Below are 25048 nucleotides of genomic sequence, written 5' to 3' on the forward strand. Positions count from 1 at the left end.
TCCTGCTTTATTCCTCCTTTATAACACCGCAGCTTTGATTATTAACAATAATAATAACAACAATAACGAGATTCCTCCGGGGAACTCAACCCTGATCTACAGCTTCCTCCGCTCCTTTCCATTACACATATATCCCCGCGGCCTTTTCCTCCGCCAGCAGCGGCAGGGCAGCTCCCGGGAGCCCCCGGCGACACACATAGCCTCTCTCACAAACTTTACAAGCCTCGCATCGCCAGCAGCTCGAAGGGCCGGCGGCGCCTCGGGACTTCCCGCAACGCGCATGCGTTCAAGTCCCCGCTTTGGCTCCTCCTCGCCTGAACCCGGCGAAACTGCTCCTCCGCAGCCGCTGCAAGACTCAGCCTTGGAGCCCCATTCATTCGCGGCTTCATTCACTTATGCTGCTCTAGCGATCAGGTGGTACAAAATGCCGAAGAGTCTCCTCTGTCTGCCCCCCCCCCCGCCTTGGCCACTTTTCGCCTGCTTGACCACACAGGAAGCTGCTATAGTGCGTATATATATACACACATATATAGGGTCAGACTCATGGTCTCCGCTTGGGACCCCCAGTCAATCTGCCTATGTGATCCGCTTAACCGGAAATGCCTGCCAATTGGGATGGTGTTTTAGCCAGTTCACTAGCGGTTGTTAGCCACGGTGGCTGAGCTCTTCTGCCTCCCCTGTTGGAGGCAGCTCGCCTCCGGATACCAGTTGCTGGGAATCGCTGTCGTCCTCCTCAAGCTCTGCTTGCCCCCCGGGGGCTTTGCATAGGTGTCTGCTCCCCCAGTCTGGGAACAGGATGGCGGGCTAGATCTAGGCCAGTGGCCGGACGTGGAAGGGCGCTTCTTACATTCTCAGGAAATGCCGGGAATCGAACCCGGAGCCAGATTCTGCATTCCCAGCATGAACCACGATGCTTCTCATCTAATGTCACTGAGCCAGCCAAGGTCGTTCTCATCCTCATAGCACCACTTCGCCTTCTTCAGCATCATTTGTGCTCCCAGAACATTAGTCCTGTGGCAGGTGGCTGGGTGAAGCAAGCCAGCTGCCCTGGTGAGCCTTCTCTACCAAGAGCGCAAGATTTGCATTCAGAAGGTCCCAGATTCAGTCCCCGCAGCATCTCTAGGTAGGGTTGGGTTTGGGGGAGGAATTGTCAGAATCCCTGGAGAGCTTCTGCGGTCTGCCAGCCAATACCGAGCTTTGATGCACGAATGGCCTTGGGAGAACACATCCTATGGTATTCACTACATCCTTGGAAGGATGCACTTGGAAAGAAGAACTGCTGTAATACCTGCCCCCACTCCGCAAAAACCACCTCCCTCAAACATTTAAGTTGCACTGAGACATCCAAGCCATTGTTCCACTCCTTCGTCCTCTTTGACAAGCCCCCTTTCAGGGAAGCCCGCATAAGCAAAGCGAGTTCAAGGCAACATTCCTATGGATTTGCCAAGGAATGACCTACAGGCAGTTTTCCCGTAAGACTTAAGCCTCTAGCATACAAAACCATGGTTTTTACACAGCTCTGTCCATCCACTCCCCCTCCTCCTGCTCTTTCAGAGGAGATTGCCTCGGAGCTAATCTTATCAGTGCACCCAGAAAACAATTGAGCCTCCAGCCCTTATCTCCAGCCGCATCTGATAGGACTATTTTAAAGAGAGGGACACTCTAAGAGTGCCCATCTCAACTCGAGATTCAAGCGCTCTCTTCCTTCCCTAGGTCAGAAGTTGTTGTGAAAGTTTCCCACCGCGGAAAAATATATATATAATGTTAATTCGACCAACCTTTCAGCGAAGACTTTTCTTCTTTCCCTCTCATGGTGTTTGTCTCTTCCTCTCTGCCTGCTCCTCAAGATCCCACCACAAGTGCCAGGAGCCGCCGTTTCGGCAACCCTGTTCTAAATCCTCGGGCTTTGTTGTATTGTAATTCCCAACCAAAAAGCGTCTCCTTCTTTGGGCCGTCCGGCTCTCCGTCAGCTTGCAGGGAGGCGGGCGATGAAATAAAGGAAACGAGCTGATCTGGCTGCCCAGTTTATGAACCTCGTATTAAAGGTGATTTACATACCAGAGAACTAAAGTTCAACAAGAGCCACGTTGTTGCAACATAAACCCTGAGATTGACTGAAGTCAACACTTGCTTATTATATATATACTGTATGTGTACACACACACACACAGAAACATGCCCACACACAAACACACACCCAGCACGGCAACTAGAAATGCCGGTCTCTTTTAATTGATGCAGCAGGAGACTTGAATCAAAACACAATTTGGGAAGGAAGGAGGGAAGAAAACATAGGGAGGAGGAGCTTGCGTCTGCGATCCCGAAATGCCCGCGTGACTTCTTTAATGTTCCTGTCTGTGCCCTCCAGGTATGGTTGGACATCAGTTCTCTCCAGCCCTAGCCAGTGGCCATAAGATTATGGGAAGAAGAAAGAAGAAGAATACGAGGAGGAGGAGAGGCAGCCGGGCTCCTGAGCATTTGCCATTCTTGTTATCATTAAGATGTTTTGCCAGCCCTTCACAGCAAACTATTTACATGCGATGTTAAAAACCATCAAGACAGATCTGCAGCCCAGCAACATCCCAGTTTGCAGGGTTTCCCACTGGTATCTGGTTGGCCACTGGGAGGACAGAAACACTGGACTAGATGGGCCATTGCCCATTTTCTTGCTTGCTTGTTTAATCGCATTTATATACCCCGCCTCTGCTCCAAAGGTGGTACATGGTTCTGTCCTGGCCTGCTCTACAACACCCCTGCGAGGCAGGTTAGGCTGAGAGGCAGTCACTCAGTGACCTCCAAGACCCAGTGGGGATTTGAACCCTGGTCTCCCAATTTCATAGCCCGACACTCGAACCACTTCCCCACGCTGGCTTTCTTGTGTTCCCCACCTCTGATGTGGTCTGGGAACGCTGGCTAAGGGTTCAAGGATGGGGGATGTGGAGGCAATCTGGTGTTTTGTTTTGCTTTTTTAACCGTCGTGGATCATTGTAGAAAGAATCAGGCAGGCGACCCCCCAGATGCACGGGCCACTTGAGCTGAAATGGGTTGAGGAGTTGGGTAGGTGGGGGATGGGTATCGTCTTACTGGAAGCTTGAAGGCTTAAGGAGGGGGCAGGCCAAAGGCAATGCGGGGAGACATCGCCCTCCTGCCCGCCTGCCTCTTCTGCTTCGTCCCCGCGTCAGATTTGCGCTGGACGGCGACAGCAGCATCAGGCGGCGTCCGGCCGAGTTCCTCTCCGCTTCCCTTCCCGCCCGCCCAGCCGTCCGCTCCACTTCCCCCCTTTTCCTCTATATAGCAGCGGCGGGAGACAGCCGGGCTCCTGCTGCACACATGTCGCTTGCGCAGGAAAGGAGGCAAGCTGCGCGGAGACTGGCAACCTTTTCCTCCCAGCCCGGCCAACGAAGGGGCGTGTGGAGGTTGGAGCCGGCGCCCCATCCCCCGCCCGCAGATCCTGGCACCTAAGCGCTTCCGAAAAGGAAAGCGACAGCTATTGCAGGGAGGGCTTTCCCCGCCGCCTGCGCCTCGCCTGCATCCCTCTGACGTCTCTGCTCCACAAACTCGCAGGAGAGATAAAAAAAATCCTTCCAGTAGCACCTTTAAGACCAACTAAGTTAGTTCTTGGTATGAGCTTTCGTGTGCAAGCACACTTTATTTTGACTATGGCAGACCAACACGGCTACCTATCTGTAACTGAATCGCAGGAGAGAGTGCGAGAGAGAGCGAGCGCAAAGGGTCGGTCCCTAAGCTCCGACGGGGCGGTCGTCCCTAAGCTCCTGTAGTTTAAGTGTGGAATCGGCGACTAGGGGGCGCTCGAGCTCACTTCCCTTTCTCGTTGTGGAGGAGGGGGAAGGGCGCTTTAATGAGCTCCCACCGTGGACTCCCTGCAGCGAGGAAACCATCCCGTGTCCCCATCTGGAAGGGACGGATGCGCCCCTCGTTTTAAAGCCCCTGCCCCCTTACGATTCGAGAACGCGAAAGCCCTGCTGTTATCTGAACGAGGGCTACGGCCGGCAGATCAAAGGCACTTTGAAACTCTTGGCACCTGCAGTTGGCAGGCTGTGTCCCTGAGATGAGGGGTGGTTCAGGTCCTCGTTTTGCACGACGGCCTGCAGCACAGTTAGGGCATGTCTGCGTCCGGAAGCTTCCCAGGCTGCTGCTGGGACTAACTGACCCAGAAGCACAGGAAGTGCTCCTCCCTCCGTCCCCAAATAAAGCTACAAAGGAAGGAGGCGCACAGCAACTTATTCCCGAGACTTCAGCATCCTCACTGGCCTTGCAATACGGCGCGTGGATCAGCGTAGCGATAGTTTGCATTAGCTGCGTGCCTTCCTCGGGGTAACCGCATGAATCCAAGTCATGCTGAGTTTTACCACTGGCCCATCACGGACCAGCAGTGGCTCGCTAATGTTTCTCCCAGCCCCACTATTATTTCGTAGAAATGTCTGGGGTTGAAACCAGTGGTGCCTACCTAACACCGTGTTGCATTGAACCTCTGTGCTGACCAAATAGGCCAGCAGGATCAGTGCTGTACAGTGATAGTAGAAGTAGCCCCCTCTGCAAGGTTCATGGTTACCATAGAAGGATTAGACTAACAGCTTTTGCATTCAAGACCACATTTCCAGGTTATTTTTTATGGCTTGATTTTCTGTAATGTTCCAATTCTAACCACACTTATTGGGGGATAAGCTCTGTAAAACACAGCAAGATTTACTTCTCAGTAAAATATGCTTAGGATTGCATAGATCGATGGGTGGTAACAATGACAGGTGCTTATAGGAGACAATGTAGTAATCAAGGACGTCTTAACTGGTAATGGTGATTTGCCAATATTGTGGTTAGACTCATTTAACCCCCCAAGTAGATGCAAGACAGGTACCTAAATGTACCACTGGCAGAGGTGCAAGCTCTTGCTAGCCCCAGCAAATCACTCTGAGGTGTGTCTGTGGTGGTGGTGGTGGTTTTTGTTGTTACAAAGCACCTAGAATAGATGTATCTACACATAGCTTCATCCAACTGGTCTGTCTGTGTCATGTCACAAATCTGGCTTCATATGCAACAGCTCTTTTCAAAGGCCTGAGGACTGATGCTCCTGCAAGCCAAATATCCATTTAAGCCAAAGCACTGAGTTTACACCAGTAGATCCCCAATCTGAAAATGTTTACATAGAAGTAAGACCCATTAATTCCAGAAGAATGTATTGCTTCCAGATAAGTATGCCTGGACACCAGCGGTCCAAACCAGCAACTTAAAGAGAGTCATGACTAATGTCCCAAACATTTGCTCTCAAGAGATCTTAGTTATGATTTTGTTCTTGTTTCTGTTGGATCAAACCCCGTTACATGTAAACAAGTCCCACTGATCAGAAAGCAATTTGTTTCCACGTTAAGTGCCCTTTGGCTTAGGCTATGTTTGTGTGTGTGTGTGTGTGTGTGTGTGTGTGTGTGTGTCTGACCAAACTGCAGGAGGCAGTCGAAGACAGGAGTGCCTGGCGTGCTCTGGTCCATGGGGTCACGAAGAGTCGGACACGACTAAACGACAACAAGTGTGTGTGTGTAAATACCCCCCCCCGAATCAGTGGGCCTACTTGCAAGTAATGGCCTCAAACTAACAAGACTTGGATGCAGAATAATTTAGCTGTGCTTTGGTCCCATTGAAATAAATGTGACAAATCAGTCACACAGCTAAGTGAAGTTCCATTGATTTCAATGGGAAGAATTAATCTCAACTAACTCAGTCTGGGTGATTTGTGGTTCCTAGTCCTGTTTAGCATACTGAGACTGTTGGCCTCGTTTTCACTGCTTTTCCTAAGCTGCAGAATGGATCTGGCAGTGTACATGTAAGCTGTTGACAATAAATAGGACACATTTAATAGATTTAATAATAATCAATTTAATTATTGCAATAGCAGGAGGCTGCCGAAAGACTGCTGGACACTTCTCCAGCAAGGAGATTGATATTGGCTGGGAAAGCTTCTATGGATCTGATTTGAGTGCCATATTTTGCCAGAGATAAATTTGCTACCTATTTTACAGTATTTCAGTTTGCTGCTGGCCATATCGTGGGTTTATGGCACTGTCAATAAGAAGCTTTAATGCCAGGGGATTGGAAGTGCAGGATCATAAAGTGATGAGCCCTGAACTAGGAGAAAGTAATTCCCGAACACGGAAAATTACAGCATCTCTTAGCTGGCGTGACCTGTAGTTAAAAAGTATCTGATACTTTCAGTATTGCTCCAATATTCCCTTATTGTTGGTTGTTAAACTAGCTGCAGTTATCAGAGAATTGTGACCTGGTGGTGACCTGGTGCACTCCCAGAGGTGATGGTCTGTTTGCTGCCTGCATGACCCAGCCCTTAGGGGGCTTCCAAGTGGAGAATTTTGTAAATCATAGGATTGTAGAGTTGGAAGGGACCATAAGGGATCATCTAGCCCAACCCCCCTGCAATGCAGGAATCTTTTGCCGAACAATGGAAGACTCAGAAGGGAAATGGGGATCAGTGCCAGTCTCAACTGGACCTGCATTTGAAAACCCACACTTGCAGGCTTCTCTCCCTGTCAAAAGTTATTAATGGACATGAGGAAACAATGGTCTGGAATGCCCATGTGGTTTGCAATTGGCTCTAGCAAAGAGGTTTTCTCTGTGTTACAATGGACTTTCTGATTCATTTCTGATTCATTAGTGATTGCCAATCAGGGTATTGTGAACAGTCTCATGAACGATATATAAGAAGTGTCTATAGACTCTGAAATGTATGGTGCTTGTAATTGAGAACAGAGCATAATGGAAGGCTAGGTATATGGGCCTGTTCCTCCCCTCCCCCAGAAAATAAAGGCTAGAGATAGGAACTGTCTGCCTTGTAGTTGATTAGATCAAGACAGGGAGTCCCCATTGCTAGGCTTCATTGGAGTAGCATGGAGAAGGAATATTGCCCCACCTTAATTTACGTTGTATAGGAAACTCCACATTCAAACACCGAAGTAGCCCTTATGTCATACCTGGTGCAACATACCGGGTGTACTGTGGCATTTTGTGCTGTGCTGTATTGCAGTTTTAATACTTTCTGAATTCTAGTTTTTTAATCTCTCTATTCGTTTCCTGATTTTTGTGGATCTATGGCTCAAAAGGTAGGATATGAACGTTTAATAAATGACATAAATACAATACTCATAATGACATACGCTAGAACATTCAACCTATTCCATTACTCAAGCAGGATGCTCTAATGATGTGCAACTGGAAGCTAATCTCATCTATCCGTCTACTTGACAGAGAGTTGTTCCATTACCACCTCTGTCTCAGAGCCTTTTAAGTGGGACCAAAAGCCCAGCCAAAACAAAGGCCTGGGAGCTGTGCAGACACACAGACCCTCATGAGTCTGCTGAGCATTAGGAGCCAAGGGAATCTGTGGGAACCCAAATGGAAAAACAGATTAGATGACAGAAGACATGTGCCCTTAGGTACATGTCCCCTGAGCGAATGCACAACCTATAGTAGGACCCTTTCAGCCAGAGGTGGAGAACTTCATCAGCCTCAACAACAACAACAACAACAACAATAATGTTGTTGTTTATTCATTTAGTTGTGTCTGACTCTTCGTGACCCCATGGACCAGAGCACGCCAGGCACTCCTGTCTTCCACTGCCTCCCGCAGTTTGGTCAAACTCATGCTGGTAGCTAATTATTTATTATTTATACCCCGCCCATCTGGCTGGGCCTCCCCAGCCACTCTGAGTAGCTTCCAACGAAGTATTAAAATACAGTAGTCTGTTAAAGATTAAAAGCTTCCCTAAAGAGGGCTGCCTTCAGATGTCTTCTAAAAGTCTGGTAGTTTTTCTTCTCTTTGACATTTGATGGGAGGGCGTTCCACAGGGCGGGCGCCACTATCGAGAAGGCTGTGGTCAATGCTCAGGGTAGATAGGACATGTAGTTTAGCAACAGTTTAGCAGTCTGTGTGTGTGTTTAAAGATGGTTGTAGCCTATCTCTAAATTCATCGCTGAATTCATCCTGAAAGTTGTTATTACTGGTGTAAGTATCTGTGAAAAGTGGATAGCTGTTTCTGAGATGGGGCCCCAGGTTTAAAATGCAAGAAATACGTCATAGCTTCAAAGGAGTTAATTTGTTTATGTAGCCAGACTTGAAGCCATGCTTCTGCTGCTTGCAAGAGGGTTGTAAAGCAAACACAGAAAAACGTGTTGAGCCTTATCTGAAAGCGAGATTGCTTAAGTCCCTTTCTAAAGCACTCAGATCTCATCTGAAATTACCCCCATAAGCATTCACATAAGCCTTTGTAACTACTGTGGTGATCCCCACTTTGTTGTTAACAAACGCTTATTATGTATGTGTATGTCAAACCATGCTACCACTTGAAAAGTATGCGTAGGCCCACTGTGCTTCAGCCGGTCTGAGGTCATCCTGACGAAAGCTTTGCAGTCAGGCAATGCCTGAAGTGTTGACCCAGTTATTTGAGGAATGTTTGCCTTTGGATGTTGCAACCACATGGTCACAGTTCTCTGGGCCAATTACCTTGGCTGCACCTGGAGCAATTCCCCCCCCCCATCAATTGCTTCCATTCATACCTTAGTCAGTGTTTATTAAGAAGGATCAACACACACGCATAATAGCTGTGCACACATCAATTAGCACATATCCGTTGAAGACAAGCTGGTTGGTGGAAAAATGTAACCGCAGCAGTACTACAGCCATAGGACAAGGGTAGGATAAGTGCCGTTATTAAATCACTGGCAATGTTATCACCTCACATCTTTAATTCTTGTAACTGAAGTAGGCAATGCATATTCCACATGCTGCTGCAACAGTGTAGCCTGCACTGAAAGAAGCTCCACTGAAAATAGGTAAAGGTAAAGGTACCCCTGCCCGTATGGGCCAGTCGTGTCTGACTCTAGGGTTGTGCGCCCATCTCACTTAAGAGGCCGGGGGCCAGCACTGTCCGGAGACACTTCCGGGTCATGTGGCCAGCATGACGAAGCTGCTCTGGCGAGCCAGCACCAGCGCAGCCCACAGAAACGCTGTTTACCTTCCCGCTATAAAGCAGTCCCTATTTATCTACTTGCACTTTGACGTGCTTTCGAACTGCTAAGTGGGCAGGAGCTGGGACCGAAAGATGGGAGCTCACCCCGCCGCGGGGATTCGAACCGCCGACCATACGATCGGCAAGTCCTAGGCACTGAGGTTTTACCCACAGCGCCACCCGCGTCCGACACTGAAAATAGAGAGAACCAAATTAAGGAAAGTCTCAAATGTTCCATCAGTAGCCAAGTGGGGAACCTGTGACCCTGCAAATGTTGCTGGATCACAACTACTATAATTCCTGACCACTGGCCATGCTGGAAGGTGCTGAGAGCAGCTGGAATCGGACATTACTGGAGTGTCTGTGATCAAGCTGTGGTGCTCTAGGCCAAACATATTTCTGCTAAGAGTGTTTACTGTGTTTTGGTGGAATGAAGAATTTGTTAAAGATGGACATCTGGTTTCAAACAGGAGTGTCTTTTCTGTGACTCTCCAGATGTTGTTGGATTCCAGCTTGGCTTAGTCCAGGCACCCCCAAACTTGACCTCCAGATGTTTTGTGACTACAACTCCCATCATCCCTAGCTCACAGGACCAGTGGTCAGGGATGATGGGAGTTGTAGTCCCAAAACATCTGGAGGTCCAAGTCTGGGGATGCCTGGCTTAGTCAATGGACAGGGATGGTGATAACTGAAATCCAGCAACATCTGGAAGTCTACTAGTTAGCCATTTTGCTTTAAGCAATGCTGATGAGCTTTTGCTCATTAAATTGTAAAGTTTCCTTTCCTTCCTGCCCTTTCCTTCTTTATCTCAAAAGGTCCCACATTTGGAAATCTGCATGTTTAATTATATTTAATGGTTACTTGAGTACACAACACCTCGTTAATCAACACAGGGCCAAACTGCATGAGATGCTAAATGCGTCAGTAGAAGTTGCTTATCTCTTTCTTTAACTCACACAGGGACCATGATAAGTGATAAGGCAGGAGGAAAAGCTTTCCTCCTATGCCACAGTCCCAACAAAAATCATTTGTCCAACTGTATAGGAGAATCCTCACCACCACATATGGAGTCTTTACTCTCCAACAGAAAGCAGCTTTGGGGCAGGGTCTGCCCTTTGTTGGGCATCAGCACCTCCTCCACATGTGCCATGGTCCCAACCCTGATTATACAGCTGACACAGTGAAGGGGCAGAGTTAAAAGACAGAGAGAAAGAGAAGGAGGGGAAATTCCCAGTGACATTGCCATTTTAAACAAGGCAACACAAATCTTGTCTTTTTGGACAAAGAGATGTATGCCAGAAAAACATCCTGTATTTGTCATTACCATTATAGCCTAGTAGCCATGCTTTTGGTATGCTGTTGTTAAGTCTTAGATTACTATTCACTGCATCATTCACGCTGCTATTTAATTCTCAGCAAGTAATTACATGCTCCTATGTTCTATGCACATAAGGGCCTGGCTTCCTACGGCAATTATCTCCCTGCAATCATATTTCTCAGGATGCGATAGTCAAAATGAAAAGGATGGCAAATTGATTTCCACTATCAGTTAGCTAAATTGATTTCCACTATTTGAGGATCTCATTATTACCGTGCCGTTTGATTTTCATTTGCCTCAGTACTACACTGATCGTCCTGCAACCTGGCGCAAAAACAAACATTTACTGCTGAGTGATATTTAGAATCTCAGGATTGTAAGGTGGAAGAGTAACCCAACACACCCACACCCACACCCACCCAGATGGATAACCTAATGTCATCAAGATTACACTGCATGGCACAAACTGAAGGCAGAAGAAAGAAAAAAAAGAGGCACCATTGGAGGATTCCCTTAAAATGCAAAAAGCAGCTTTGGAGAAGCAATATTGACAAGATTGTGAAAGAAAGATAAAGAGTTGAACTTCTCCTCTGCACTTTCTATGGACCTGAGGCTGCTTAAGTTTCCTCTCTGCTACTCTTTACATAACAACAACAAAAATCCTGATTCCTGGCCATTAATGGCATTCACACATTTTTGCATTTGCACTATTAATGTCATGCCTAGTTTGGCCTTCAATCAGTAATGGTGGTTGTTAAATCCACCAGATGTCAAGGAAACTATCTCTCGCATGGCACAACTATATTTTTAGCTTGTTCCTCCCCGAGCTTTGGACAAGTTCCTATTCAAAGGAGTTCCTTTGAGCCTTGTGGTTATATTATTCTATGCATCTATAATCATTTGTCTCCGCCTAAAAATATAATGGCTCTCAATGAAGCCAAGAGTTTTATGTACTGGAAATAATCCTGCCTATGAAGCATCTTTCCAGTTGATTTGCCAACTAAAATGCAGAGTCCTGCAGAGGCAGCAGGACAAGCCTTCAGTGAAAATAGCTCTGGAGTTTAGATATTGTCTGGGGGTGGGGCTGGATATTAGGATTGCCAAAGACAATTCTGACCATCACGTAGGAACAGAGGAAATTGCCTTGCAGTAAGCCGGATCACTGGCCTATCTAGTGTAGTGTCATCTTGTCTACACTGCCTGGCAGCAACTTCCCCAGTCCTAACTGGAGACACAAGGGATTGAATCTGGGATCATCTGCATTCCAAGTATATGACCTACCACCAAACCATGGCCGTTTCTGGTGCAACTTTTCAGATGTGGTGGGGAATGCACCAATGCTATAAAATAAAAACTTTCAACAGCAGTCAGTCACGGGGAACTTGCAGACAATGTCAGGGACTCTGCCAGTTCATGTGACAGATGCATGCAGAATACAGAACATGCCTGTGGAAAATTACAAGTACTAGACTGACAGCAAATCCTCCCAGGACCATTCTCCAGCTATTTGCTGCTTTACACAGAAATCCAAACACTCTCCACCTGAAAGTGGCATTCCAGCCATTCCAGTGGAAAAGACACCCTGAGGAGTGAAACTGTCTGCCAACGGTTCAGGGACAAGCCTGTCCCCTGGATGATTCAGCAGACAGGTTAACTTCAAAGTCAAGCTGGAAGCACTAAAATGGAAACATTATCAAGGAGCCTAAGGGAGCAAACACTCAACTGGAGCCATGGCGCAGCCAGAAAAAACAGAAGCTGAAGCTGATAATCCAAGGCTATCTGGCAACCTGTACAATCACAGATGCAGTATGACCTGACTTACTGAGGTTGAATAGGATATTAAACACACACACACACACACACACACACACGGGACCATCCTGGTGTTTGACCTTAGTCAAACAGCTGCATCCCAGGAGTAAAGGTGAAGACACATATATCCAAATCTGTGCATATTTTGTTACGTCATACACATGGTGCAATGAAGATGCCGGTAATCCCTCTAGGTCAGGCATACCCAAACTCGGCCCTCCAGATGTTTTGGGACCACAACTCCCATTATCCCTAGCTAACAGGACCAGTGGTCAGGGATGATGGGAATTGTAGTTCCTAAACAGCAGGAGGGCAGAGTTTGGGGATGCCTGCTCTAGGTGATTGCCCGGGCCTTTTGCCCAGGCCTCTTTGTCTGGTCCTCAGGACCAGGCCTCACACCTCCTCTCTTCACAGCGCCTCTCTGGTCCTGCCATGCACCCTCCTTGAGCATTTTTTCCTGGATGGAACATGCCATTGCCTGGATATAGGTTAGAGAAGGGTGTGTGAAAGTACAGTCATACCTCATGTTACGTTTGCTTCGTGTTACGTTCTTTCAGGTTATGTCCTGCGGCGACCCAGAAGTACCGGAAAGGGTTACTTCCAGGTTTCGCCTATTGCGCTTCGCGCATGTGCACAAGCACCAAATCATGCCACGCACCTGCGCAGATACGGCACTTCAGGTTGCTCTCTTTTCAAGTTGCGAACGGGCCTCCAGAATGGATCCCATTCGCAACCAGAGGTACCACTGTATGTAGAAACATGCGTATTGTACCAATTAAAATGAACATTAGTTGCTTCACTGACTTTTTTCTGGCCTTGCCAACCACCACTGGCATGTGGCCCCAGAAGTTTGCACAGAAAGAAATGTAGTCCTCGAGTTGGAAAAAAAAAATCCCCTCCCCTGATCTAGGGGAAAGTCATCATACAGCTAGGGAAGAAGACTAGCTTCAACCCTTTTTCACATGAATATATTGCTCTGCTGTGATCCAATCCATTCCCCCCCCCCCTAGGAATTACTCCACCACCACCACCAATCAGGTGCCCTATGTAAAGCAATCTACCTGGGGGACAGACTAAAGAGGGAGAAAAAGGACTGAAGTTATCTCATATGAACAAAGCCTTAAGGACTTAAAGTGAACTTGACCATTTCAATTAGATACAGTTCATTAGAACTGACCCACTTTGGCGCCTATCAGCTGAACAGTAACAAATGCTGGAGCCCTCAAGTCGATTACTGCACTTTTGTAAAAATGCCATAATAGGGTTAGAACATGATAAACTAAATGGGCAATTAAACAGCAACTCTTCTCGGATTGCTTAAGTTAGCAGTAGCCTTATTGTGCCTTATCAGTCCGAGAGATTCCCTTTAAGCAGTGTTCCCAGTCACTCTCCTATGCAGATTTCAGTTTCAGATTTCCTTAAATATTATTGGCTTGGGTTGAGCACCCTGCCATTGGTTGCATAACCACCAGACCATTCATCCAGCCAACTGTTCTGCTAAATATCTAAGCGGGCTGCCTTACCCAGATCCTGGGCCCAAAACCTAATGGGTTCATGGGGCTGGACAGAATATAGGTGATACAAATGGTCATAGTGCATGCTAAGGTATGGAATTTTCTTCCACAAAATGCATGGCCACCAACTTAAAAGGAGGCTAGACAAATTTACAGAGAATAAAGCTATCAATGGCTCATAGTCATGGTGGCTGGGCACTGCTTCCAATATTAAAGCAGTCTGCCTCTGAATATCAATTACTGGGGAGCCCGTGGAAAGAGGCCTCAGATTGGCAGAGTTTGCCGTAGGCATTTGGTTGGCCACTGTGGGGAACTGGATCCTGCACTAGAGACACCCTTTGTCTGATCCAGTAGGGATTTTCTTCCATCCTTATTCTGAAGTAGTGTAACCCTCAATGCAAACCCTCTTTGGCAGGCTCAAACCTTCCACCACACTTAAAAAGAAGAAGAAAATATGTTAGTTTGGGATGCAGTGTATGCATATTACTGCACAGGTGTTTGTTTGTTTTTAAAATCCAAACATAATACTGACTGCAGCATCCTGAAGGATATTCCTTTACTTGCTAAATTCTTACCTGAGTCATCATTAGTCCAGAAAGTTCTCTGATCAGGTTGAGCCAACAGATCTTCTTTACCGTAAAGTTCTTTCACCTATAAAGCAGAAGGAACAAAATGTATCTTGAAACATCTAAAACTTTTTCTACTCCAAAGAAACCTTTTAAATACACAGGTGTATTGTATACAGGTGTATTGTATACAGGTATATTGTTTATAGGTGTATTGTATACAGGTGTATTGTATACAGCTGTGCATTGAAATGTGGACTTTGTATTTTGTGATATAGTTTCTATGTAAAGTTTATGAGATTGCTTTACACAGTGTTGAGGGAGAATCTTATCTCAGCCCTGTCAGTCAGACTGCCTGCCCATACCCAGCTGGTCTCCTTCTGGCAAAGGAAAATTCCCATTAGTTGTTCATGGAGGAAAAGTATAAATGAAAGACTTAGTTGTGGTCATTATACACATCACCAAAAATAGGATCATAACAGGGACACAGATTTGCAGTAAGTGTGCATATGCTACTTCTATGTATAGATGCAAATGTAGAAATGATTTATACAATTTAAATAGCAATCTGGTAAATCTTGCCATAGCAGGGAAGGCTAGGAAAATGTGTGCCTGCTTAATCTGCAACCAAGGTGCTAACAACTGATGGGCAACCTCAAGGCCTCTGCTCTCACTTCTTGTGGCTCCTTATCATTAAGTCAGACTTGGACCAAACAACTATTCAAACAAAAGGACTAGCTTTGGGTGGTCTTCAAATAGAGGACTATAAAGTAGGTCACATCCCCCACCCCACCACAGTGATGACTGAGGGCAGAGAAGCCCCTTCTTTCCCACGAGTATTGCTGCTGTGTGGTGGTGAAGTAGTAGAGTTTATCCGACACCCTCAGAAGGTGTACCTGCACTCTGCTCTGAAGAGTTGGGACAGTGTAGTCTGGTTCCCAGAGACAAGTGTATACACACACAAAACTTAAGAGTTTTTTTGGGGGGGACCTAAACCTATTTACCTGCATCTGGAAATTCCCTGTGTCAGATTATATGCAAATTTGTGGGAGATAGATCTAGATATACTGGCATCTTCTAAATACTAAAGCTAGCAAAGCACATGGATGAAAAGTACTGTTAAATTACAATGGTGTAAAATTGGACATAAATATTGTTTATGTCAATATTTATTGATATATCAATATATATTGATATCAATATATATCAATCAACCTCCAGATGGGAAGCATATTTATGTGCTTTCAAGACATGAAACCAAACACTCTCCGCATCACCACTCTTTCTGTGGACAGTACATGAATTTCATAAATAGTGAGGAAATATTTTGTCCAGTGGTCTACTTATGACTAGGTTGAAAAAAGGCATTGATTCACGAATGCTAACTCTTCCCCCACCACATTCTGCCCCCAAACAAGAAAATGACCAGGGAATGCTTTTCTTCCATCCCAATAACTGAAGACCATATGAACTGGCTGGAAGTCTTGTCCTCTTGAACTTGCCCATTTGTTGCATTTATTGCTCTTTCGATTTTTGTTCCTTGAAAAGTTTTGCTCCAGAAAACATGAGCTTTCTGCATGCCTTCTTCATGCACTCAAATGGCATTTCCCAATGTACCTGCTTAGATTTCTCTTGATATTGCTTAGACTAAGTCAATTTGGACAATCAGACAAATTGCTTAATAGGAATGGCTGGGTCTTTTCGTGTCTTTGATTGCTGGCACACTTAAGCTTTGGCAGATAACTACTGAAAGTAGTCAAATATTTTAAAACACCAGTTAAGACAATGGGCGATCAGGAGACAAAAGCCCTGTGCAGTCTATCGTATCATTACACACTGAACTCGGAGTCTCCAGTTTCCCAGGTATGTTGCACTTTGACCCACAAAAATAGAGCACAGGAGCTTAAGCACTCACTTGATCGGCCTTAATGATTCTTACCTAAGGAATAAGAAATGTTTGGCAGAATACAGTGACTCATGGAAAATTCTTACCAGTTCCATACCAGTACTTATATTTTATATTGGATTTAAAATTATAGGGCATTTTGCTGCCAGAAGCTTCCCCAAAGAAGCTTACAACCAGTGTCTTTGAGACAGGAGTGTGACTCTGTCCTGCCATGCGATGCCCTAAACCTTTCTGACACAGGGCATGTGGAAGGCATCGAGGCTTTGCTCCTGGCGGTTGTCAGTTGCCCACATCACACTTCCATAAAGCAGCATGCTCAACACACCAGCCTGGTAGACCTTCATCTTGGTATTGGTCATTAGCATCACATTCTCCCATAGCCTTTCAGAGAGGCGAGCCATTGCCGTAGCTGCCTTGCCAATACTATTGTACAACTTAACATCGATGGAGAGGTTATGAGTTATGGTGGAGCTCAGGGAGACAAAATCATGTACATCTCAAGCATGTGGTCATCAATGCAGATGTGTGGGGTGCTGGCAGTGTCGTGACCCAGGATGTTGGTCTTTGTCAGGCTGACTTTAAGAACAAAAGGAAAATGTGCTCTGGCCCAACCCATCAACTGGAAGCAGGACTGGCCCTACCTTTAGGCAGTGTGAACAGGGCCCCTCGGGCAACAGATGCTGAGGGATAGGGAGCAGTTGTGAGGTGCTGGAGGACAGCGCTGCTCTGTGGCATCAAAGTTAGCCTGCTGCCTTCAGATGTCCCATCCTTAGGGCCGGATTGAACTAACTGCTCCTGCTTACATAAGGACTTCCACTAGTGCAATGGGCTCCCCCCTTTCCCCCACCCCATGTTCCCCTAATTGGTTCATGAACCCCTCAGAAGAGCATGTGGGGGAAATAGTTCTGCAATATTTGTTCTGATAGAACATTTGTAATAGCACACCATTGAATTCTAACCCCCACTGAATCTGAAGTAAGATTCAGTTGCCAGTTTGGTTGGTTTCTGTACGTAGAATGGTGAGTACTGCCCTGTCATTTGCCTCAGGTTAAAAAAAAAAAAGGAATTGGGTAATCCCTGACTGGAAGACCAAGGGCTGCTGAGTTTCTGTGTCTCTGTGCGTATATATTTCTGGATTTTGGGATAATGGTACTATTATCTGTTGCTTGTAAATCATCTTGATAATAATTTGAAAGGCAGAATATAAATCTTCTAAATAAACAAACAAATGAATACCACAGCTGCTGACATAATAATAAATCTTTGACAGATAATGAAAAGCCAGTAGAAAACCTTAACATATTCAGCCTCTTTCAGACAGCGGCAGCTGAGAGCGGCTTCATGGATGATGTTGCTGCAGAGATAACAGGAAGTGCAGCTGTCTCACACTTCCTGTTTCTCCTATCTCACACAAGTTTCCACATCTCCTGGGTAGAAAAGCAGAGGCATTCTCAGTTCTCTGGGCCTCAAAGAACCACTCTTTGAAGAAGACTTGGAAATTATGCACCATCACTTCCTCTCATGCTTCAACCCACATACTTAACCAGGAGGTCAGTGGCAACCATGTAATGGCTGAACACTGACCAAGGGAGTGAGGGACATGGGTATGTGAGAATGCGTGCCACAACACCACCCAGTGTCTGAAATCTCTTCCACAGCATGTCTACCAAAACCTGATTTTACTCTACCTGCATTGTGTGTGACCATAGTGGTACTTTCTCAGGGGGAAAAAAACCCACCCTGATATTATTAGAAGCCAGCACCACATTTCTACATGGCTGCAGCCTATTGAGGGATGTCAACATGTTTAGCTATCAGCATCAGATGCTGCCAGGAACATTTTCAGTCCTGCTTCCAAATATGCATCCTTAATAGATGGAAGAGGTTGTTGTTGTGAAATGGGGATCCTGTGGCTCTTTGGATGTTGTTGGGCTCCAGCTCCCATGCCGGCTGGGACTGATGAAAATTGGGAGTCTAGCAACAACGGGAAGGCCATAGGTTCCCCACCCCTACACTACAGACTGAGGAATAAACATCTGAAGGACAATTTTTGGTCAACCATGTAGATACAAGCCCTGGGCCCTGACTGGAGGGGGAAATGTTTTTGAAGGGATTTCTGCTTGGTTAAGTAGCATGCTTCTGAATGTCAGTCGCTGGGAATCATAGGTGGGGAAAATGCTATTGTATTCAGATCCTGCCTGCAGCCTTCCCATAGGCCAGAATCATAGAATTATAGAGTTGGACTGGACCCTGAGGATTTTGAAAGCTCTGATCTAAGTCAACCCCTTGCAGTGTAGGAATATACAGCTGTCCCATATGGGGATTGAACCTGCAAAACTTAGCATTATCAGCACCAAGCTGTAACCAACTGAGCTACATCTGGTTGGCTACTGTCAGCACAGGATGCTGGTCTAGATGGGTGTTTGGCCTGGTGCAGCAGGGCTCTCTTGATGTTCTTAGTGACAATGTAATACTGGTTACAGAGTCTCTGAATGAGTTGAAATGACCTATCATATTGAGTCAGCGCTAGTTCTTGTATAGATAAGTCTTTAATCATTCCCTGAGTACTATCATAAAGCTAACTGTTCAGATTGTTTGTACATAATGTTTGCATTAAGGTCATCCGATGAGCCATTCTCTGAGTTCCGTCTGTAGAAAATATGTTTTATGGATTCACTGAGGGCGTTTGCAGTGATTGTTGCCCAGTTTTGGAATGACCAAAGGTAAAAGACTGGTGCTGACACGGGACTCTTTTTGGCAACACGTTAAGATGTTTTTATTTGCCCAGACATTTCATTTTGAGTACAGTGGGGCAATCACTGATGGGTAAACTATGTTATCTTTTCAAAAATCCTGGCAAAGATGAGACTATTGCAAAGTGGGAGTCTCCTTAGCGAGTTCACATGCACTGGGATTTTCCACTGAGATAACTTCCTTGAGTTAAGTGACTTCCATTTGAAAAGGACAATGTCCATGCAAGTGTATAGGCAGCTGGCCTCAGGCAGGTGTACAGATAAAACAGCACAGGAGCTTTTGCACAGTTGTTGCATGTGCTAATCAAACCTGTGGAAAAGTTTCTAAAAGTTACTTGCTAGGGCTGAAAAAGTTAAGGTCACATTCAAAGTTCATTCTGAGCTACAGGTCTCGCTAAGTCCAATTAAGCCCATACAGACGAAGCTGTGTGCTGACTGCACCACTCCAGGGCTGGCATAATTCAGGACCTACTTTGGACAGGAGTCGAAGAAATAAGGGGACTTTGGATCCTGCAAAGCCTTGGCTGCCCCAACGTACCCCATTTTGGAACCCCACCAGAGAGCATTCTGCTGCAGAACGTTCTGCAGGTGTACGGGGGTGGTGTCTAGCAATGAAAGTGCTGCTGTGCTGGTAAGCCTCCCTCTCTGCCAGTTGAGTAGCGCACACCTTGTTTCCAGCAGGCTCTCTGATGGCCTTGGGCTAGCTTTAGCATCGCTCCACAATTTGCATAGTGCTTGACGAGTGACAGAAGTACTTAATGATCGGCACCATATTACATACAAGTACTCCATTGTCAGTTGCCTTCCCAAAATGTAACACTTTACTCTTTGAAAAATCCAGGAGTGTGAAAAAGTTTGAATAGAGTTAAGAGAATCTACATCTCATGAGTCTGCAAATATATGGCTAGAATAAGGGTCCACATCTCATGTGGACCCTTCTTCTAGCCATATATTTGCAGAGTGGCATCGTTCAGCATTTCTCTGGCTAATGAGATGTAAGCATGCAGTAACCAGTAAAAGCTTTTCAACATTTTTTCTGTTGGGCTTAGGATATTTGGCTTCTGTAAATGATGCTCTGTATTGTTGCAGACCACCCCAATATCTGTGAAGTGGTAGCAAGATTCCAGGGGATCCAGGTGCTCATCCAGGGTTGTGTTTCTGCTGGGAAAATCGAGGCACAGTGGAAAGTAGTGTCTTTAAGAAATATGGTTTATTTTACACATATCTACACCTAAAACCTTTAATGGAGGGGGTGCAGAACATTACACCCCAAGAGTATCCCTCATTACTCCTTTCATAGCTTCAGCAAGCTTAGGTCCAAAGAAGCAGCCAGTCGTGGTCCCTGGTCTCTCTTTGCAGTATCCTCCAGTCAGCACTGCATAGAGTTCTCTCTTTTGTTCCCCTCCTTCCTCCCAGAACACCTTGCCAAAATGCAACACCCCCCCCTTCTGCTTGCCCCCCTACTCCAGACCTCTCTTTCTTTTTTAGAAGGACCGCATTTTTTATGTGTGACATCACCTTCACATTACCATAGACCCAAGCTTCTTCATTTGATGGCTATCAACACCTTTGGTCATGCTTAATGACAACCCAGGCTATAACCTGAAAAACAAGCTTAGCCTGCAGTTTTACACTGCTAAGCTGTCTCTCTCTCCCCCCCCCCCCCCAGACCCCAAGCATTTAGTAATTTGTAGCATTCAGTAATTTCTAACATTCACAAACTTTTTAGAATTATGGGCGCTTTTGTACCCCCAAACTCTAGTATCCCAAATCTGTAATAGTACTAGTATGGGTATAACTCCTTACAGCCTCCAGAATTCCACAGATGAATGCAGGGACACTTCTAGGATGCTTATTCTTACACCAAGGTCCAAGAATCATTGCCTGAGGGCCCTGGCACTTTGTTGCACACTACCGAAAGTTCTTGTCTGCATTCTGTATTTATTTACTCTGCAATGACTGGTCCTATAATATGCTGATCAGCTCAAATTGATCCTCACCACCATGTGAAATGTCATGGAGTGGAATTCAGTGTTGCACCCTTCCAGTCCTTGCACAACTTAACTAGAATGCCATACCAGTGACTCTTCATTTCTGAAAACCTCTCGACAGAAAACAGATCACAATCTCATGTAACTTTGGCATGTTGACATTTTGACATTAAATGTCAAAAAGAATTGCCTTGTGCAACTCAGAAACACATTTCTGATACAATAAGAGGCACACGAAAAGCACTCCCTCCTTCAAACTAATGCTTCCTAACATGTTTCTTTTGTTCATGCTTAATAATTAAATTATTAAGAACCTGGCCAAGGGCACAATTTTGTGAACAGAGAATGGTCATTTAAATTGCTGTGTGTTGAGCATAACATAGACCTCGCTTTTCAAATCATGAATGTGTCACCATCAGTGGAGCATATGCCTGCGCTGCCCAGGGCGGGCATGCTCCCGAGGGGGGCGTGGCACGGAGGGTGCCCTGCCAGGCACAGGATAGCCGCTCAGGTGCCCGGAGCAGCGTGTGGGTCCTGCAGCTGGGGACACTGCGAGCCACCCACGGCAGACATTTGGCGCGCCACCTGCTTGCGACTCCCAAGCCTCCCCCAAGCTGTCAAAACTAAGGGGGAAGGGGGGAATGCCGCCGGCAAAGCGGCGCAGCTCCCTCCTTACCCCGACGGCTTGGGGTAGGCTTGGGAGTCATGGGTGGGCGGCACACTGAATGTCACGCCCCCTCAGTGAGGGCACCCGGGGTGGGTCTGCCCCCACCGCCCGCTTTCCTATGCCCCCGTGTGTCACAAACACTGGGTTTCTTGGATAGATCTGTTGCTGCTGGAAGAAAAGCAGCAGCTGAAGAATGCCAGCCCCCTTCTCCTGAGACCCTGGTCAGGAATTGACGTTTGAGTCAAACATAGGCAATAGAAACAATAGTGCTATACAGTGGTACCTCAAGTTACATACGCTTCAGGTTACATACACTTCAGGTTACAGACTCTGCTAACCCAGAAATAGTACCTTGGGTTAAGAACTTTGCTTCAGGATGAGAACTGAAACCGTGCTCTGGTGGTGCGGCGGCAGCAGGAGGCCCCATTAGCTAAAGTGGTGCTTCAGGTTAAGAACAGTTTCAGGTTAAGAACAGACCTCCAGAACGAATTAAGTACTTAACCTGAAGTACCACTGTACTATCTCTTAGTTCCTGTCCTGATGGCCAACAACTTTCATTATAATATTTAGCTAGATGTAAATCCAAATCAGCAAAGGTCCCTTGTTACTTTAATTAGAAGCTTTCTCCTTCATTAGTTTCAAACACTGTGTGTGTGTGTGTGTGTGTGTGTGTGTGTGTGTGTTGTTCTGATGTGATTAACCCACAATAAAAGGCATGGGTGATGCCCAGCTAAGCTTCACACAGAGAAGACCTACTGATATTAATGCCCTTGCCCAACTCCATTGATTTCAATGGCTCTGCTTTTACTATGACTAACGCTGTGTACCACCCTGGGATATTAAACAATCACTCATTGAGGGCCCCATACAAATTCAGATTCAGGGTTTAAGAATGGACTTCCCTTAATTCCCACATGCTTAAATTTGCCTCTCCAGATTAGTGCTGCCCTCTTTACTTTTCCACTTGGGAAGAGGCAGCAATCCAACCCATACCAATGGTATTTGCTTGTGTCTATGATGCCTCAGAACCCTTGAACAGATTCAAGTGGGATTTAATAATGCTTGAGTGCAGTCACTGCTGATTTGCATAGCAGGCGCCTGACCTATCATGTCTCAGATCTGAGTCATACTAAAGATTTGCCAGCTTTCCTTGGAATGACATTTGTTCTGTCATCAAGAATTGGGGAAGGGGAGGAGAGGGGGAAAGAGGAGGAGCACCAGCTGCGTGCCATACAGTTTGATGGTGTTCATTGGAATTACATATAATTTTAGCCTGCCCATTTGCTGGCTCTCCTTCCCCATGCCTCATTTTAAAACTCTTTGTGTTCAGTTCTTCTGACGCATCTAAATAACTTCCGTAATAACCCTATATCAAACCATTACGAAACCATGGAAGCAGATATGGTATTTCAATTTAATAATCAGAACAAACATCCTGCTCTCACAGAAGATCCTCTCTCCAAACTGCTCAGATTTTGCAATAAAAACTCCTTATCTTCTTCTTAAGAATGATAAGGCACTAGAATGGCAGAAAGACTGGGCATAGTAATATACCTGCTATCTCTGTACTGTATTTGCTGCTCTGTCCAAGTAGATACTTAGCTTGGGCAGCCTAATGGATCCACTGATGCTTTTGGAGAAGCAATGGCCAAAAACTCGTTTTAAAAATCAATTATATCTGATATCTCAGATATGTCACTTTCTGGATAGCCAAGACCTCTCAACAGTTATCTGTGCGCTTTGTTACACCAAGGACTGACTACTGTCATGCATTCTGCATGGGGCGGCCCTTGAAGATGAATCACATGTTGCAACTAACGCAGGTTGCCACATTAGCAGCCAAGAGCATATTCAGCTGTTCTTGTGCCAGCTGGGCATTGGGCCTCTGGGTTAAATTTAAAATGCTGGTTCTTAGTTTTTCAGAACCTCATGGGCCAGGACTAAGATATCAGAGAATGCCTCTTTCCATTTCAGCCTCTGAATCACTGCTTGAAAGGTATGAATATTTGATCCGTATTTGATCAAATCAAATAATGTGCCAGGACATTTCTTTATTTTTGTAAACAGGCTCTTATTCTGGAAGAGTCACTCAAATCCAACAAGCTACTACAGAGTAGTGATATTAGATTGCAGTCCGTATCAGTAGATTCCACTGAAATCACAGTACAGTGGTACCTCGGGTTACAGACGCTTCAGGTTACAGACTCCGCTAACCCAGAAATAGTACCTCGGGTTAAGAACTTTGCTTCAGGATGAGAACAGAAATCACGTGGCGGTGGCGTGGCAGCAGCAGGAGGCCCCATTAGCTAAAGTGGTACCTCAGGTTAAGAACAGTTTCAGGTTAAGAACAGACCTCCGGAACGAATTAAGTTCTTAACCCAAGGTACCACTGTAATACAAAATTTATATTGCCAGTCAACCTAGTCATTGAGAAGTGACTGTTTAGGAAATGGGCCAAAGCTATGGCTTCCATTTCAGAATTTTGGCTCACAATTTAAGGGATGATTTTGGTTTTCGCTAACCCATATAAACCAAACACTTTGCAAACCAGCTGCTGTTGGATTTTAAAATGAGGGATGCTGAAATACCCATGCTCTAATTGCTCTCAAATGCAGATTTAGTTATTTTTAAAATCTGCTTTTGGGTTTTAAGACTGGATGACATGTGTATAAATAGTCAAAAATTTTATTAGCCTCCATATGCTCTACCAGGTCACTCGTCATGCCAACCGTATGAAGATAAAGTGGACAAAGATCAGAAGATGGCTTCAGAAGCTGCTGCTTTCATGCTTCTGAGCTACATTTGTCCATCCACTATGAGATTTCATGCGAATGCGTACATAATGCAGTCCCCCCCCCCCCATTAACCTTTCTTAGAGCCACTTTGAGAGGGGACAACCGAGAGCAGGAAAAACAGTGGATGGCCTCAGGACTCCTCCCTCGCTCTCAGTGGCCTCTGCCTGAAGCAGCTTTTCAACCTCACAAAAGGGCAATCGGGCCACAGATACAGGCATTTGTATGCAGGGCCAGTTCAAGATCTGTTGGTGCCTGAAGCAAAGGGCAAGATGCCATCTCCTCCATTCCTGATACAGAAGCTGATCAGATGGGCACTTGGAGCTTACTTCAGTGCTGGTGGAAGGGCCAGTATCATTCACTGCTCCTGTACAGCAGCAGATACTGGTGTGGGGCACTGCTGCCTGCTCACCTGGCCTCTGCTCGGAGGGAGAGAGGTGAGGCTGGCATGCTGCAAATGCACACCAGCAGAGCCAATCCAGTATTGCCTCGGGCCTACCCATGAGGTGGAGTGAGGCAGCCACCTCAGGCATGGGGAAGTGTCCCCACAGGTGCCCCACCCGCCCCTGCCACTGCTGGAAAAGTGAGGAAAAGTGGCAGCTTCTGGCTAGATCTATCAGAACTATTATGAGGTCTCACTTGAAGCCGCCACTGCTGCTCGACCCCAGTAAGCAAGGCTATGGTGGAATAGCAGTAGTGG

At 46.0% G+C, this 25048-nt stretch overlaps 1 protein-coding gene and 1 long non-coding RNA gene across 3 annotated transcripts in view; one reads left to right on the forward strand and one right to left on the reverse strand.

The window, feature by feature from the left end:
* LOC308473934 overlaps positions 1 to 25048 on the forward strand; it is a 391929-nt gene that overhangs the window by 154816 nt on the left and 212065 nt on the right. The window lies entirely within an intron of this gene.
* Positions 1 to 25048, reverse strand: part of SGK1 (serum/glucocorticoid regulated kinase 1) — a 75604-nt gene that overhangs the window by 10672 nt on the left and 39884 nt on the right. The window contains exon 3 of one of the 2 annotated variants that reach the window (XM_080999686.1): positions 14249 to 14324. In XM_080999686.1, the coding sequence (XP_080855812.1) occupies positions 14249 to 14324 (76 nt within the window). Of the gene's footprint in view, positions 1 to 1778; positions 1981 to 14248; positions 14325 to 25048 lie in introns of those variants that run through there. The other variant, XM_080999688.1, reaches the window with a different exon arrangement.

Source organism: Podarcis pityusensis (assembly GCF_964106645.2).
Source record: "Podarcis pityusensis genome assembly, chromosome: 3".
Taxonomy (NCBI): Eukaryota; Metazoa; Chordata; class Lepidosauria; order Squamata; family Lacertidae; genus Podarcis; species Podarcis pityusensis.